General features: G+C 41.1%; 3 protein-coding genes across 5 annotated transcripts in view; all 3 read left to right on the top strand.

Moving 5' to 3' along the window:
- mspo (M-spondin) overlaps positions 1-15084 on the top strand; it is a 71774-nt gene that overhangs the window by 54877 nt on the left and 1813 nt on the right. For both annotated transcript variants that reach the window (XM_086828774.1, XM_020961728.2), the window contains exons 2-4: positions 2129-2520; positions 3642-3863; positions 7680-7966. In XM_086828774.1, the coding sequence (XP_086684900.1) occupies positions 2129-2520; positions 3642-3863; positions 7680-7966 (901 nt within the window). The remainder of the gene's footprint in view (positions 1-2128; positions 2521-3641; positions 3864-7679; positions 7967-15084) is intronic.
- LOC110191037 (uncharacterized) lies at positions 10257-13578 on the top strand. Of its 2 annotated transcripts, none has more exons than XM_086828772.1 (2): positions 10257-13330; positions 13447-13578. In XM_086828772.1, exon 1 carries the CDS (start codon positions 10430-10432, stop codon positions 13295-13297), a length of 2868 nt encoding a protein of 955 aa, XP_086684898.1. In that variant the 5' UTR covers positions 10257-10429; the 3' UTR covers positions 13298-13330; positions 13447-13578. The 2 variants fall into 2 exon arrangements, with proteins under 2 accessions (XP_086684898.1, XP_086684899.1); XM_086828773.1 differs by lacking the exon at positions 13447-13578 and having other exon boundaries at positions 10257-11861; positions 11923-12150.
- On the top strand, positions 13320-14146 carry LOC110191029 (uncharacterized). Its single transcript, XM_020961750.2, has one exon. The coding sequence runs from the start codon at positions 13673-13675 to the stop codon at positions 14000-14002; it is 330 nt and encodes a 109-aa protein (XP_020817409.1). The 5' UTR covers positions 13320-13672; the 3' UTR covers positions 14003-14146.

Raw genomic sequence — 15084 nt, 5'->3', positions numbered from 1 at the left:
ATTTGTTGGCGAAAGCGAAAGCAGATGAAGGTGAATACGTGCTGACCTTTATTTGCTTCCTTAAAATAGCTGAAATATTATTTTAAAGATTATTTTTGTAAGCTTATATTTACTCTTTCTATACATTTCCCACTCTAGAGTAAATTGGCATGCAAGAATTTTCAGTGCTCTCATCGATTTGGGTTCTCTGTATGCACATAACATGGAAACTCGTTGGGCATAGTTGACACAGTTTTCCAGAATCAATTTATTAGCCAATCTGCTTTCCTTCTGTTCTCCCCTTTGCACCTTTTACCAGTATCGTAACAAAATCTGCTGAAAATCCCCAGAAACTTTTCTGAAACTCTCCTACGGAAAGCAGCATTTTCGGTAACTTTTTTACACAATCCATATTGGACAGCAGCATTGACCCGTGAGTACGCTACGGAACTTGTCAATTACACGGAGTGCCAGGAAGGTGGAGAAAAGTATGCCAGCGAAAAATAAATAATATTTCATTTGACATAGTTCGTTGGTCTAAAAGACTGGCGGCATTTTACAAAAAAGGGCAAAAACATTGAAAAGACAGAAATATGCTTTGTAGTTTTGCTCTTTCATTAGTCCGCCGTCATCGTCATGGCTGGTTGTCAAAGAACTCTGCCGTCTTACACTCGCACAAAAAAAAAACTAGTAAAAAATTAAAAATAAGTCCACAGAGAGTGAAGAAAACTAATAAATAAGCTCGGCGGCAGCAAAGCGGAAACGAAACGAAAAGAAAAGCCAACGAAATGAAAAGCGCAAAGAAATATCTTGCAATGAAATGACAGATGAAAGAAGACAAAGCGGCGAAAGTGGCACAAGTGGCATGTTGCAATGTTAATTGAAGACAAATAAGAGCCGAGCGATGGATGTGTTGGTGTTGGTGTTGATGTTGCTGTTGGTGTTGGTGTTGCTGTTGGTGTTGGTGTTGCTATTGGTGTTGGTGTTGGTGTTGAGGTTTCTCGATGAGGCCGGGATCCTGAGACCTCCAAAGAGAAGCATGCAAACAAAAAACCGCAGGCCCAACATCAAAGGCCACTGCAGGATGTGCCTCTCCTCTCCTCTTCTCTCTCCACTCCCTGAAGCTGCTTTAAGGGAAGAAGGATGTCGGTTTTATGGTAGGTTTCGTGGTGGCTAATGGGCGGCATTGGAGCGGGTTGACACTCTTTGAGGCCCAGCGTGAATTGGAGCACAGCAGTTTTAAATTACTTGCGGCGCGGGAGCGAAGGCAAAGGATAAATATGGCCAGGAAGTTCCGAGGTCCTAAAGAAGGAAAATAAACTTTAGCAGCTAATCAAATAGATGGAGTTTGACCCTGGGCGGTGCTCAAGTAATCTGAGAGCCTTTAAAATAGAGTAATACCAAAGAAAGTGGCAAATTTAAAAACCATACACCATACTACTTAAATTCTGAAACAAATACCAGAGCTTTTAAAACTAATTCCCCTTACAAAAACAGTTTCCTTTTAAATATGTACTCTTCAATATTCCCATTTATTTTTTTCCCCAACCGCATCACAGCTGCCACCCCGCTCACGAAACTCTTCAATTATTGTCACTCTTTTACATACGATTAAGTATTTTCCCAATTTCCCATACCGATTTCCCATAGCAACCATTTATTTCAACGCCCAACTCTCGCCGTACAATTTTCGCTTTAATTCGACGGCAGCCACTGCGTATACGTAATCTGCCACTTAAGTTGACACCATTGCGAACCGCTGAAAAGCTCGCACAAAAACAGAAAATCTTCCCCTACAAAAGAAAGAGGGAGAGAGAGAGAGAGAGAGAGAAAAGTGACAACGAGCTGCTAAATTGCAAATATTTGCAAATTTTTGCAGCATTTCTTTCTGTTTGGTTTTTAAAGCTCATTAAATTTTAATGACTTGCCACCGATAAGCAGTGCTGGCAGCTCCGATGCTGCAATATAAGTAAAGGTTAAAGAAAATAAATTAAAATTAATTTAGAACCATCTTATGTGAAATATTCCTTTAAAACCCTTAAAAAATACCTAAAACTTTCTGTAAAAATACCTAAATTTAACTTGAAAATAACTAAACTGCTCAGCACTGACCACTGATGATCTGGTTTTCCCATTTTCTCGCCTGCAGGTCGCACCCACAATGCCAACTATGCACTGTACCACATCGGACAACCGGCGACGGCCGCCGTCAAACAGTTTGCGGAGACGGGTCGCTCGGATCTGCTGGACAGCAATGCCGGCGAACAGCAGCAGCAGCAGATGCAGACAGGCAAATCCCCGACCGTCAGCAGCAGTGCCACTAGTTCCACCTCCACCTCCACATCCCAATCCACATCCACATCTGGTGGTGCCCCCGTTCAGGAGAGAAGTGTGTTCGACGAGTTCAGCATGCCGGCGATCCCATTGGGCGCCGGACGCAGCGAGGCGAAGGTGTTTGTCGACAGCAATCACAGCCTGGTCTCGCTAATGACACGCATTGTTCCCTCGCCGGACTGGTACATCGGCGTGGATTCATTCGAGGTGAGAATTGGCCATCAATGGACCACAAAATACAGCCAGCAAACAGACGTAGCATAAAACACAAAGCCCCTGAAAAAGAAAGCACTGAAAAGCGCATGTATTCTGGCAGACATTCAATAGGCACTGGAATTATAGCGATATGACCACATCAGAGGCTTTCGAAAATTGAGGGAAATCATGAGTGGGGAAAGCTTTATAAAGTGCTTGTTATAACCTTTTGGGGGTATTATAATTTTAGTCTGTAAGACTGCAGTGAAAGAGTCATTTCCGACCCCATAAATCGTATATATTCTTGATCAGCAACAGAAGGAAAATCTTTCTAGGCATGTAGGAAAAGTCTTAATTTTTTTTAATTTCAAATTAAGTATGCAGTTTTGAAAACCTAATCAAATCTAACATAGTAAAGCTTTCTGAATTGAAATTAATTCTTTTTTGACTTAGTTATCTGTATTTTAAACTTTGATTTTTACAAAATCTTTTCAAATAAAAATATCTATAAATATAGATTCAAAGACTACGATTATTTGAGCTTAGTTGTACTATATTTCCAAAGAATATAATTTCCTGATAATTAATCAAATCGGTTTAAATTATACTTTAATAACTCTATTACTAAACTGTTAATTAAATAAAAACTATGAATGTGTGTCCCTCTTTGAATGGAATTAAAAAAGTGAAAAGTTAAATAATATGTCAAAGGGATAATTTTCTTCCATCCTATTAATTACCATTTAGCAAAAAATAACCCTTTAAAAAACGCTATTTAAATAATGAATTAATTAGCAGTTAAAGAAATATTTTCCCCCAGCAAAATGCCAAATTGGTTTTTAATCAATTTAATATTATTTTTGAATTTACTATCCTATTTAAACTTAATTGTTTTCCTATTGTATAATTTTAATTAACTAGCTCTGTCATGTGTTAATTCGCTTTGAAAGCATTAATTGGTTGTCAGGCAACTCCCCTCGGAAATTATTTCTCCAGTTAATTGGAATTTTTGTGAAGCTTTAAAGGTTATTTTTATATTATTAACAATAAAGAATCTTTAAGATTGAAGCTGGTAATTAATTTAATTAGTCTGACCATAAGAATCTCTGAATTTCCCCTGCTTTACTTTGCAGCTTTGCGTGGGTGGCTCCTGGATCGATACCGTGACCGTTGAACTGGATCCCTTGGACGCCGGCACGGACAATGGGTTCACCTTTACGGCTCCAAATTGGCCAACAGCACCGCAGGGTGTCATCTATCGGATCACCTCGCGTTATCCTGGCCATCCAGCGGGCAGCTTTTATTATCCAAAGAGCAAGCGCCTCCCGCCCATCGCCACTTTCCAGTTTATCAAGGTGAGTGAAGTAAAGAACTCCTTCTTCCTGTCAGAAGCAAAAATAAAACAAAAACAAAGAAATGGTTAAACAAGTTAATTAACAGCAAATTAGCAGTCAAAATGCCTTTCCCGCCACTCGGGGCAACCCTAATGACTTTTTCGTAAAACCAAAAACCGAGAGAAAAAATGCCGAGCGAAAAAATCAAAGTGCTAATGAGCCATTAGCATTACAATGGCGTCAACAGCACACATAAACATACCGTGCAAACATGTGTAATGGCTGTGCGTGTATCCAGTGTGTGTGTGTGTATGAGTGAGTGTGTGTGCTATGGCATAAGGGTGAGCGAGTGTGCGGGTGTGCGTGCGGAGGGGCGTATCCTGGTGTTAATGCGCTTTATAAATCAGTTGAGTTCGCTCCCGGGATCGGGAGCAGCGAAAAAAAAGTAAATAAAAGGAAAAGCTCGGAAAAACCAAATGGTCAGCGTGCAAAAAAAAATTCCGGAAATAATGCTAATTACCTTATAATTATTTGCGTGCTGAATTTCAACGGGAAATGCAAAAATGTGTTAAAAGGAAATGTAAACAAATTAAAGCCTTTGACAGTCCCGTTTCCTGAAATTAATATTCATTTATGCTTGGGTTTAACAGTTACCAATTGAATTAGAAATTGTGAAATTAAGAAATTATCTACAAATTAATGTATGTGCCAAGAGGAAACAAACACAAATTAAAATAGTTTAACAGGAAATTTAATTTTTGAGAGCGAAATATTTTGTTAAATTAAAGCTTTTTAGGGGGAATTACCTTATAATTAATTAGTGTTGGTTATACTCATTTAGAACAATAGATTTAAAGATAAAATAAACCACCAATATCTATATTTTATCATCGAAACTACACGGACAAAATCATAATTAAATATGCTAATGGAAATTTAAATCAAACACACATTTTATACAGTACTTATTTTGTATAGCATACATTTGGGGTCATTTACAAAGAAGGTTTTAATAGTGTCACTCACTATATTAACTTCAATATAATTTAATTTGATTAGCAATTAATATAGTAAATAAAAAAGCAACTTCCAAGTAATTCAAGATTAAAACAACCTTTTTAATTGAATAGATTTCTCTTGGCATATGCTATCACTTACTGTTTCGATTGGACATAATACCCACTTGATTGAATTCCCATATTGCTGGCTTAAACCAAAAGAAAACTGTTTCACATTTCACTTAACTCACCTCGAAACACGTCTTGCATTATCCTTATATAGGACCCCAGCCGTATTTGCCATTGTTTTCAAGCGCAGCAATAAACATTATTCTGCACTCCTTAATAAATGCCAATCCATTAGGCCTGCCAGACACAAAGGACTCGGGGACACAGGACGTGAAGGACATGGTGAGCCATTCCGTACGGCAGTGCAACAAAGAACCCTCGACGGCAGTAAAAACGCCCCAATATAGTACAGAAGGATATACATTCGGGGCAAGGATGTGCGGCATAGGAGAGTGGTGGCAGGAGCAGGACGAACGAAGGAATTCGAGCATTGTAATTATATTGCTGGACATCCAAGACATCCAGAAAGTGGCGCACTTACGGCTACAATGCCCTGGGTCGCTCATCAAAATTGCTTTTATGTGTGGCCGAAGGAAGCGCACATAAAATTTATGCCTCGGGCTCTACGTCCATTTTCCCCGACTATGTCGTCTCCCCTTAGGGCCAGATGTTTCGACTACGTTTGCATAGTTTATTTGAAAAGAGCACAGAGAGAAATGGGTTTTTGATTAATAAAAGAAAACTAGATATGTAAAAATTCTAGTTAATTATTCAACAGGGTAGAAAGTTAGGAGAGTGCTTTGATTTGTATGATTGAAATTAGCACTCCATTTCTCTTTTTAAATTGTAGTTTCCATTAAATAATATTTTTCTCTCACTGTAAAAACTGTTTATGTCTAGAACTGTGTGTGGGCGTGTCAGTCGCCCACTGTACGTGCGGTCATTATTCTTTATTTGTTGGTGGTTTCTGGCTGCAGCTCGTATTATTGTAACGCCTTTTTGACACTACTAATTTTAGTTTTATTTTCTAGGCTTTGCGTAGTGGGCGTGTGAAAGCCTCTAGTCCTTTAGAAAGTACCTTTTCGATAGGGTATTTCATTTGGTCTCCTAACTTGGACTCTTGTTTTATTAATAAACAAAAATAAGTGTATGAATATACAATAATTTCAAACATGCCACTTCACTAAATACTCCCTTTAATGTGATTTCATGTTGCTCTTTGATTTCGTCCTTTATTTTCCTGAAATGTCATGTATCAATTATAAAATCCAATTAATTTTCAGTTACTAATTCAACATATTTACTTAGTTTTCCTTTAAATGATCAACCAAGCGTATTTGTAAGCCTTTTTGTACAACTTCGCACCCTCAGGGCAAACGAAATTCGTATTTTCAAGACAAATAAGTCGGGCATTTCATTATTGTCGAAGCAGCCGCAACTACCCAACTTTTGTTTATGGCCAACAGAATGGAAAGTTATTTACTTATATGCTTTATTTTATGGCCAGCACATGTCCCAGGTTCTAGTGTAATTATGTGTTGATTTGCTTCCTCCCTCTAAGTCGGAGGTAGTTGGGCATTAAATTCTTAAATTTGGTGCGGCTGAGGCCCGGATTGCTGGAATATTTGTGTGTCATTTAGTGAATGGTAAAATGGCAAAAGGCACGTAATCTCGGCAGCCAGGAATTCTGGGGGGTTTCACTCGCCGTCTGGGTAATCCACAAGGAATTTCACAGTTTTTCCAACGAGGCAGCCCCCCTTTGCCGCGTTCTAGCTTTTTGTGTATGCTGGATTATTGTGTATTTTAATGCCACAAAAGCAACACGCGGCTCTACTGAATTGTTTTCTTTTTTTTACGATTTTTTCTGTACGTTTTTTGCCTTAGTTTTTTGTTTGTGGTTGTTGGCGCCGCTGTCGACGCATTTGCAGAATGTAGGTACCTTCCACTGGTTCCAAAAAAGGTAGACCAAGATAAGCCACCGAAAAAAAAAATAAAACAGAAACGAATAAAAGCGGAGGGGACAACAATAACACTGCGTATTGTGTATAGAAAATGACAGCGGCCCAAACAAATAAATTAAAATGCGCGACAGCGCACCAAACAAAGTTTTCCACACCCTCGAAATGTCTGTGAAAATGAGGTATATCGTTTGCAAGAAAAGTCGGAAAAGGTAGAGTGTTTTGAGGGGAAAACTTTCAAGTTTGTAGCGAACAGGTTCGTGCTTAAAATACTGTAAATGAAAGTTTTGTTTTACTTTGAAAATAAAGAACAAAAATTCTTTAACTATCCTCTATAGTTTATCTATATTTTCTATATATTTTTAAATAGATTCAAGGTTTTATAATGTAACATCTTAAGCATTAAGCTGTAGGGTTTAACAGGCCACATTTTCCTGGCATTCCCTTGTGTCTAAACCAAAATCCTGTCGGATTTTCAGGACCCTCTCGTGCCATTGGCATTCCAGGGCCATTCCTAGCCATGCGGCTCCTGCTGCACCCCTGTGGCTGTGTCAATATTTGCCACAAATTGAAATTAGCAGCGCGTTAAGAGCACCTGTACACCATGTCCCAGTCCCTAGCGCCTAGTCCCCAGTCGCGGTATCCTTGGCTGCCATGTCCTGCTCCCCCTCCTGGCATTCGGCATCACGCATCCCGGTTACAGTGTTGCCAATGCCGGGCACATAATCCCCGTAAATTAATATGCTGCACATGTGTCTGGTCCTGGGGACTAACATTCCGGGACACTCCCTCTCTTTGCTATCTGCTTTCAGCTGAAGGAGTACGAGCTGAGCGAGGTGTTCAACATTGCCGAGGACGATCGCAAGTACGAAACGGTCCAGACCCAGACACACCTGGATGCGGAGCATAACCACGTCGAGATGAACAATGAGCTCTCCGCCAGCATTGAGCGGGAGCGGCAAACGGAGCAGCAGCAGTCGCAGCAACAGCAGCAGCAGCAGCAACATCAGCAGCAACAGCAGCAGCAGCAGCAACAGTTGCAGCAATACGATGAAAGGCAACGCATTCGCTCCCAGCTGTTGGCCAAAATGAATCCCATGTAAGTGCCATAAATGTGACTAAAGTTGTAAGTTAGTTAAGCTAAATAAAGGGGAAATTACGTTGGGGAAGATAATTGGTCAATAGAAAATATTAGGAGCTTAGTTTAAGATTGTTTGGCATTTCATAAATATTTCTCTTGGATTTTTAAATCCATTCCATTACCACAATTCCTTTTTTGGCAACTTTAAATCGATATTTATAAATGTAATTTTCCGCGAAAAATCAAAGTTTAAAAATCCCATAACTTAACCAAAAATGGATTAATTTTCATTCGGAAAACTATTTTGTCTTAGTTCTTATTAGCTTCATAAATGTGCATATTAGTTTAACGGATTTATAAAATTGAGATTTTTTCGATTTTTTTACAATTTTAACGATGTAACCCCTTATGAAATTTTCAAAAATTAAGAAAAAATTAAAAAAAAGATTTTTTACAAATTTGATTACTAAATAACTAAGATTTATATTACGATTCGGAATATACATGCCTTTTTGGAATTACTTGCTTTTTGGCCATGTTATGCCCTTTAAAATACCTGAAATATGCGTACTTTTTAAGAACTTTAAATTCATATTTTCGATGTAGTTTTAGTGGGCAAATCGGAGTTTAAAAAACCTATTACTCATCCAAAAAAGCATCTTAATTTATTCAGAAATCACTGCTGTATTAGGGAAATAAATAAAAATATATTGGGCACCAAACTTTTTAAAAATAACAGCAAACACAAATATTGCCTGCAGAAGGGGTTTCCCAAAATATAGTTGTGCCTTTTGGAATGTAAGTCTTTCAATCTTAATAGTAAGATAAGGAATTAGTCATTAGTTTTTTTTAAATGAAACATTCATACATGACTTCTAACTTACCTTTGCATATTAGCTTACAAAACATTCACAATAAAATGTTAAATGAAATCTAGAGTTCCAAAAAAAAAGGTATAGAAAAATACATAAAAAACATTAAGTGAGTAACATATTTTCTTGAGTTAGTAACAACAAACAGTTCAAGGCTCCACAGCCTTGAATTTCCTAAAGAATATTACAATGTCAGTGTGTTAAGCTCACCATAAACAAAAAGGTACAAAATGCGTTATCTTCATTTTATCAATGAACGAAAACAAATGATTAATCAATAGATATTGTCGCGTTGGCCCCAGTGTAACTATATTGTCTGCTAGAAATACTTTTCAAACTAGCAACATTAAATGTGTAAACTACTTAAGCTTAGGTTTCAGGCCAAGACTAAACTTTAAATGCCACACTGCGTATACGTAATCTGTTCTGGAGTGCAGAAGGCGCCTCAATTGGCCCTATTTAACATATGCGCAAAGTGCTTTCCCCTAACTCAAGACCAACTACTTTCAACACTCTGGGATATATGTATGTGCTAGGATATTCGCATTCACATATTTAAAGCGACGTGCCAAGCCTCGAGCTGTTGGAAAAACAACGAGCGAGTAGTGGGTGGAAAGAAAACAGCTTTTCTGGCACACTCCAAAGGCGCATTACACCACTTTCTGAGAAGGAGTATGGAGCAGCAGCAGTATAGTGGCCCTGCTGGCACGTACCTGGGTAATGCTGCATCTTTAAAAAGCCGCCCCAGAAAACTCGACGAGAGGCGAACTACAAACTAATCCCTGCTAACAGTTCCAGTCTCTTATCCAGCATCCAGCATCCAGCACACAGCCCAGAGCCCGGGCTCCGTTTCTTCCCCTTTCCGGACCGCTTCGGTTTATTTTCGTGCCACTTTTGGCCGAGTGGATTTTGGCACCATTGGCACTGGTAACCTGCATATTTAATGACAATCCCGGGACGTGTTCGAGTGCCAAGAGCGAGCCTCTCCTGGCACTTTGACAGGGGCGGAAACAAAGTCCAGGCCGGCAGCCGTGATAAGTCTGCCAAAATACTGAACTCGCATGCGGACCAGTTCTGTAGTAATTACTATCTTATCGATGGATCCGCCACCGTTGTCGTTGTCATCGCGGGTGGCCTATAAAAGTGGAGGAATGGCCGGCCATCGAGTGTAATCAGACGAAGAGTTAAGTGCCAGCAACATGTCCGGAATTCCGCCAGCCACTTTCACGGTAATAGCCGGAGCAGCCAATCACAATCAGCGACGTCAACGGCAGACGAAAAATGCCGCAAACTCAATTAACAGTAAGGAAAATGGAAAAGCCAGTCCATAATGTTATGGTCAAAGTATAAGCCTAAACAATTTTGTTTTTAGAGAACGAAAACCAGCAACAAAAAGCGCAAGAAGTAGGGAAAAAAGAGCAGCCGTCGGGGTCGAAGACAAATAGTTGCCACATTGCTTAGGTATAGATATAGTAACTATCTTATCTGTAACCAAGGATTTAACGCATGAAAATACATTTCCAATGACATAAACATCGAGTATAAATGGGCCGAACAAAGCATTTTAGGTTTCAGTAATGGTAAATGGGCACAACGAAAACGAGACAAAATGAAGACGACCATTGTGGAGGAGCGAAGTGTTAACGAAACGATAGAAACGATAGCCACCAGCAGTGGAACGATCCAGGAGACCATCGAGGTGGTCAACATTAACGAGGGATCACCGGCACCAAAGCAACGACATCATCACCATCACCATCGGCATCATCATCATCATCAGAGGCAGGAAAATGTGGAAGTTGTGGAAACGGAGGAAGTGATTGTTCTGGATGCAGAAGAAAAACCTCGGAGCAAGCATCATCACCATCATCATCATCACAAGCAGAAGGCTTCGCCGCCGCCTCCGCTGCCAGAAACCTCTCCGCCCTTCCTCACGCCCACCGACGAGGAGGACGAAGTGGATTTCAATGTGGTCTGGAAACCCCAAGCTTTTTGGACCCAGCCCTCACCCAATCCTTCTACGGATCTGGATCTCTCGGCAGAGAAGGAAGTCGAGGAGATTTTGGACACCACCTCGGCTTCTGATGAATTCACAACAGTTGTGTGGCAAACGGAGACCAAAGAGACCACAAGGGAATCCCTGAAACACACAAGGGTGGTGCAGGAGGAAATCATTGTTGACCAAGTGGATCCTCCGGCTTATGCGCCACCACAGCTAAAAGTGCAAACGGGTTTCTTCCCGTCGGGAGTTCAGCAGCCTTCTTCACTTTCACCCATCGCCGAAGTAGTGCAAACGGATATAATTGTGGAATCAGAGGATCCTCCACCATTTTCGTACATTCCCAGGGTGAATCTAGTTTCCACAGAGACCGTTGTAGAGACTGTGACAGTGGCATCAGTTCCAACTGCAGCTCCTGCTCCAGCTCCTACTCCAGCTCCTGCTCCTGCTCCTACTTCTGCTCCAGCCTCTGCTCCTGCTCCAGCTCATATTGAACAGGAACCGGAATATCTTCCCCAGCCGGGATTTGTGGCCAGAATTATAGAGAATATTGAAGTGGCTGCCGCTTCCCAATCCCTTCAGGCTCCAGCTCCAGCTCCAAAGGTTTATTATCCCAAGTGTGGAGGATTAGTAGAAACAATTGTGGAGGATATTCAAGTAACAAAAGAGGAGATCCGAAATCCTGCAGAAGTAATAGTTGAATCCGTTGTGGAGACCATAGATGCAGACTCACCTTTTCTACTGCCAAAAAATGGTTTCGATTCTGAAGAGGAATCAATTGTGGAAACTATTGATGTTATGACGGAAGCTGATTCTCCCTTCTTGCTACCAGCTAATGGTTTCGATTCAGAACCCACCTATGTTGAATCTATAGTAGAGAATATAGAAGTTGTACAACCGGAACCTGTTATCCAAATTCCAGTTGAAAGTGCGGCTCCTAATGCAGGTTTTGTCGAATCGATTGTGGAAAATATAGAAGTTGAAGAAGAGGAAGATCCTCCTTTCCTGCTACCCGTCCAAACTGGATTTAATCCTCAGCCCGGTAATGTAGAATCAATTATAGAGAATATAGAAATCACCTCAGAAGTGGATCCTCCTTTAAGGCCTCCAGTGCAAAATGAATTCCAGCCTCGATCTGGATTCGTGGAATCAATTGTGGAGACCATTGAAGTTGAACCAGTAGTGGAGCCCCCGCAGCCAGTTATTCCGGCTACTGTGATAACTCAACCTGGTTTGGTAGAAACCATGGTGGAAACTATAGAAGTTATAGAGGATGTTAGTCCTCCAGTTACACCTCCTATTCCAATCGATGTCCCCACTAGAGCTGGCTTGGTGGAATCTATTGTGGAAAATATAGAAGTCACAGCAGAGGAAGATCCTCCTCTAAGGCCACCTCTTCCTATTGGTTTCCCACCTCAATCTGGGTACGTGGAATCGATTGTAGAAGATATAGAAGTAACTGAAGTAAGTCCACCAGTGCCACCTCCAGTTCAAATCGATATAATTCCCCAGACGGGCTTTGTTGAAAATATTATTGAAAATATCGAAATCCAAGAAGAGCCTGAAGTTGTGGAAGAGATCGAAGTAATACCAGATGCTCCATTACGGTCAGTGGTAACCACTAATTATATGCCTCGCTCCAGTATGGTGCAAGAACTGGTGGTGGAATCCCTGGAGGTAACACCCACGTCATCTCCTCCCCCGGAACAGTTTCCCTTTATCTCTCGAGAGAGTCTTATCGAGGCCGATACCTATGTGGAAGTTGAGGAAGTCAACTCTTACTACACAGCCCAGCAAAGTCCCGAGGTGGAAGTGAAGAGCTTGAGCGAAGCCGAGGCTTATGTGGAGATTGTAGAAGTCACACCTATAAATACACCACCATGCAGTCCTTCGCTGCAGGGACCTGTCGAGATGGGCTTTATCCCCCGACCAAGTCTGGCGGAAACAGCAGTAATTGTGGAATCCCTGGATGTTACTCCTACGCCCAGTCCTCCGCCGACTCCTCCACTAAAACTAAGGATACCTCCTCCGAGCCAGCCTGAAGCTGAGATAATTGTAGAGTCCGTGGATGTTACTCCGACTCCGACCCCACCAATTGTCAATCCCCAACCAAAGACGAAGCCACTTAATAGCTTTATTCTAACCGATTTGGTTATAGACAATCCTCCCATCGTAGAAGTAGTGGAAAGAGAAATCCTTGTGGAATCCTCACCAAACGGCAATGTTACGGAAGTCATAGAAATCACTGAAGAAATTGTGGAGCCTCCCACTCCCATTGGAACTGTTTTGGTGGGTGAGATTTCCGAGCAAAGTAACGACAAACTCGGCAAACGATATTCCCTGAGTGCGGCCTTGGCCCAGGAGAATAATCCGGAAAAGACGCAGGAGCAGCCCACGGAGACACCCATGCAGAAGAGGGACATAGCAGCCGAACCACCAAAACGTAAATGTTGCCCTTGCAAATGCACAATTTCCTAAATCCCGAGGTCAGCGGCTTCCCCCATAGGCAAGGCAAGTGAAACCCATGAATCAGTTCCCTATCAGAGTCAGAATGCATATCATACAAGCCCATCAAATACATTTAATTAAACGAAATCTTATCGCTAACCGAGTGTTTCTCTTATCAGGGTGCGAGTGTAAGCTCCCCCGCTTTCACCTATCGCATATCTAATCAGCGGAAGAAACAGAAGCCCCCGAAAAAATACAAATAAAAAAAGAATAGAAATCACAGTAATTGATAGTTAATTACCAGCGGCCACTCGAGGCAGCGGCAAAGATAAGGGCCTTTTGCGGAACCCTAGAAGGTAATCGTTCAGAAAGTGCTGGTCAGTCAGTCGTTAGCCATCGGTCAAGATGCCACCACCAGGACGTGGCTATGGAGGACCTCCACGCCAGGGGCCTGGAATTGCCTACGGACCACCGCCGCCTCGTGTAAATGTCGGTATCAATATCGGAGGACCTCCACGTCCACCACCCATAGGAGTGGGCATTGGTTTTGCTCCTCCACCAGTGGTAATTGCCCCACCGCCGCCACCAGCTGTGATCATTGGAGCACCACCACCACCGCCCGTGGTTGTGGCACCGCCGCCAATGAGACCCACCGTTGTGGTGGGTGCCCAGCCACCGGTAGCCACTGTGTATGCCCAACCCTCTGGTGAAGTCTTTTGCTGCACAATTCTCTGATTTCTGATTGAATTTGCAAAATGTGTATTTGTGTATTTCTATATAGAATTATAAACTACTTTTATATTGTTTATATTAGTGAAATAAAATAATTTATTCGTGTTACTGTTATGTTAAATAAAAACTTTAATAATGGGAATTTAATCTGAAATTGAGTGAAACTTGAATCGAACTCTGATAAGTATATAAATAAATTGTGTTGTTGAATTTAAAGAGATTAATATATTTTGGATTGGAATTTTAACTTTATAATTCAAGCTATAATTTCTTTACTATAATTGAATATTTCTCCTGATACTTTCTCATTATCCAATAATTCCGAACAAATATATTAAAGTAATTGAATTGCAAACTGTCAAATTCGAAACAATTGTCAGTTCAATTATGCAGTGTGAGAAAATAAATTATTATATATACATGTATACATTAATCCGATTTTGCTGGCGCTTTTTTTGTTGCAATTTGATAAACAAATTCCCCTCGACTTGATGAGCAATTTTCCCGTCACATGTCCAAAGAGGCCCTGAGTCACTTTTCACCCCCCGCCCAGCTGAGCCAAGCTGTGTGAAAATGCAAATGAAAATTGCTCGCGAAACAACATTTACTTAATACATTTTGATGTGCTCATCTAACGGTAATTGCCGAGAACATGATCGAAGCAAATTGTCGCTAATAACTTCCATGTTCCCAAGAAGAAAATTCAAGACTGCCAAAGGTACTCGCCTTTCTCCGCTAACAGAAATGGAAAAGGAAAAAATGCTGTATGTAATTTCAATTTGGGAATTTTCCTCATTATTTTCGTCGGGCCCATGGCGCTTTCGCGTTCCTTCTCCTGGGTCTTTCAATATTTTTTGCCAATTTATTTCCCTGCTCCTTGCTCCTCCAGCTGCCTGCTGCTTGCTGCCACGAGTCCTGCTCCTTTCGTCAGTGTCTGACTGCGCCTGTTCGTCCTGTTCCGTCTGCCTTTTGATTTTTTATTATTATTTGCGCGATTTTGCAAGCGGCAGCGTCGGCGGCATGTGTATGCAAATAAACGAAAAACTGCAGGAAACAAAACACGGAAGTTGCCCAGGAAGGAAGGC

Source organism: Drosophila serrata, unplaced genomic scaffold, assembly GCF_035046125.1.
Source record: "Drosophila serrata isolate PLE 108 unplaced genomic scaffold, ASM3504612v1 contig_184, whole genome shotgun sequence".
In the NCBI taxonomy this organism is placed as follows: Eukaryota; Metazoa; Arthropoda; class Insecta; order Diptera; family Drosophilidae; genus Drosophila; species Drosophila serrata.
Note: the sequence above shows the minus strand (reverse complement) of the source record. Positions and strands in the feature narration are given on the sequence as shown.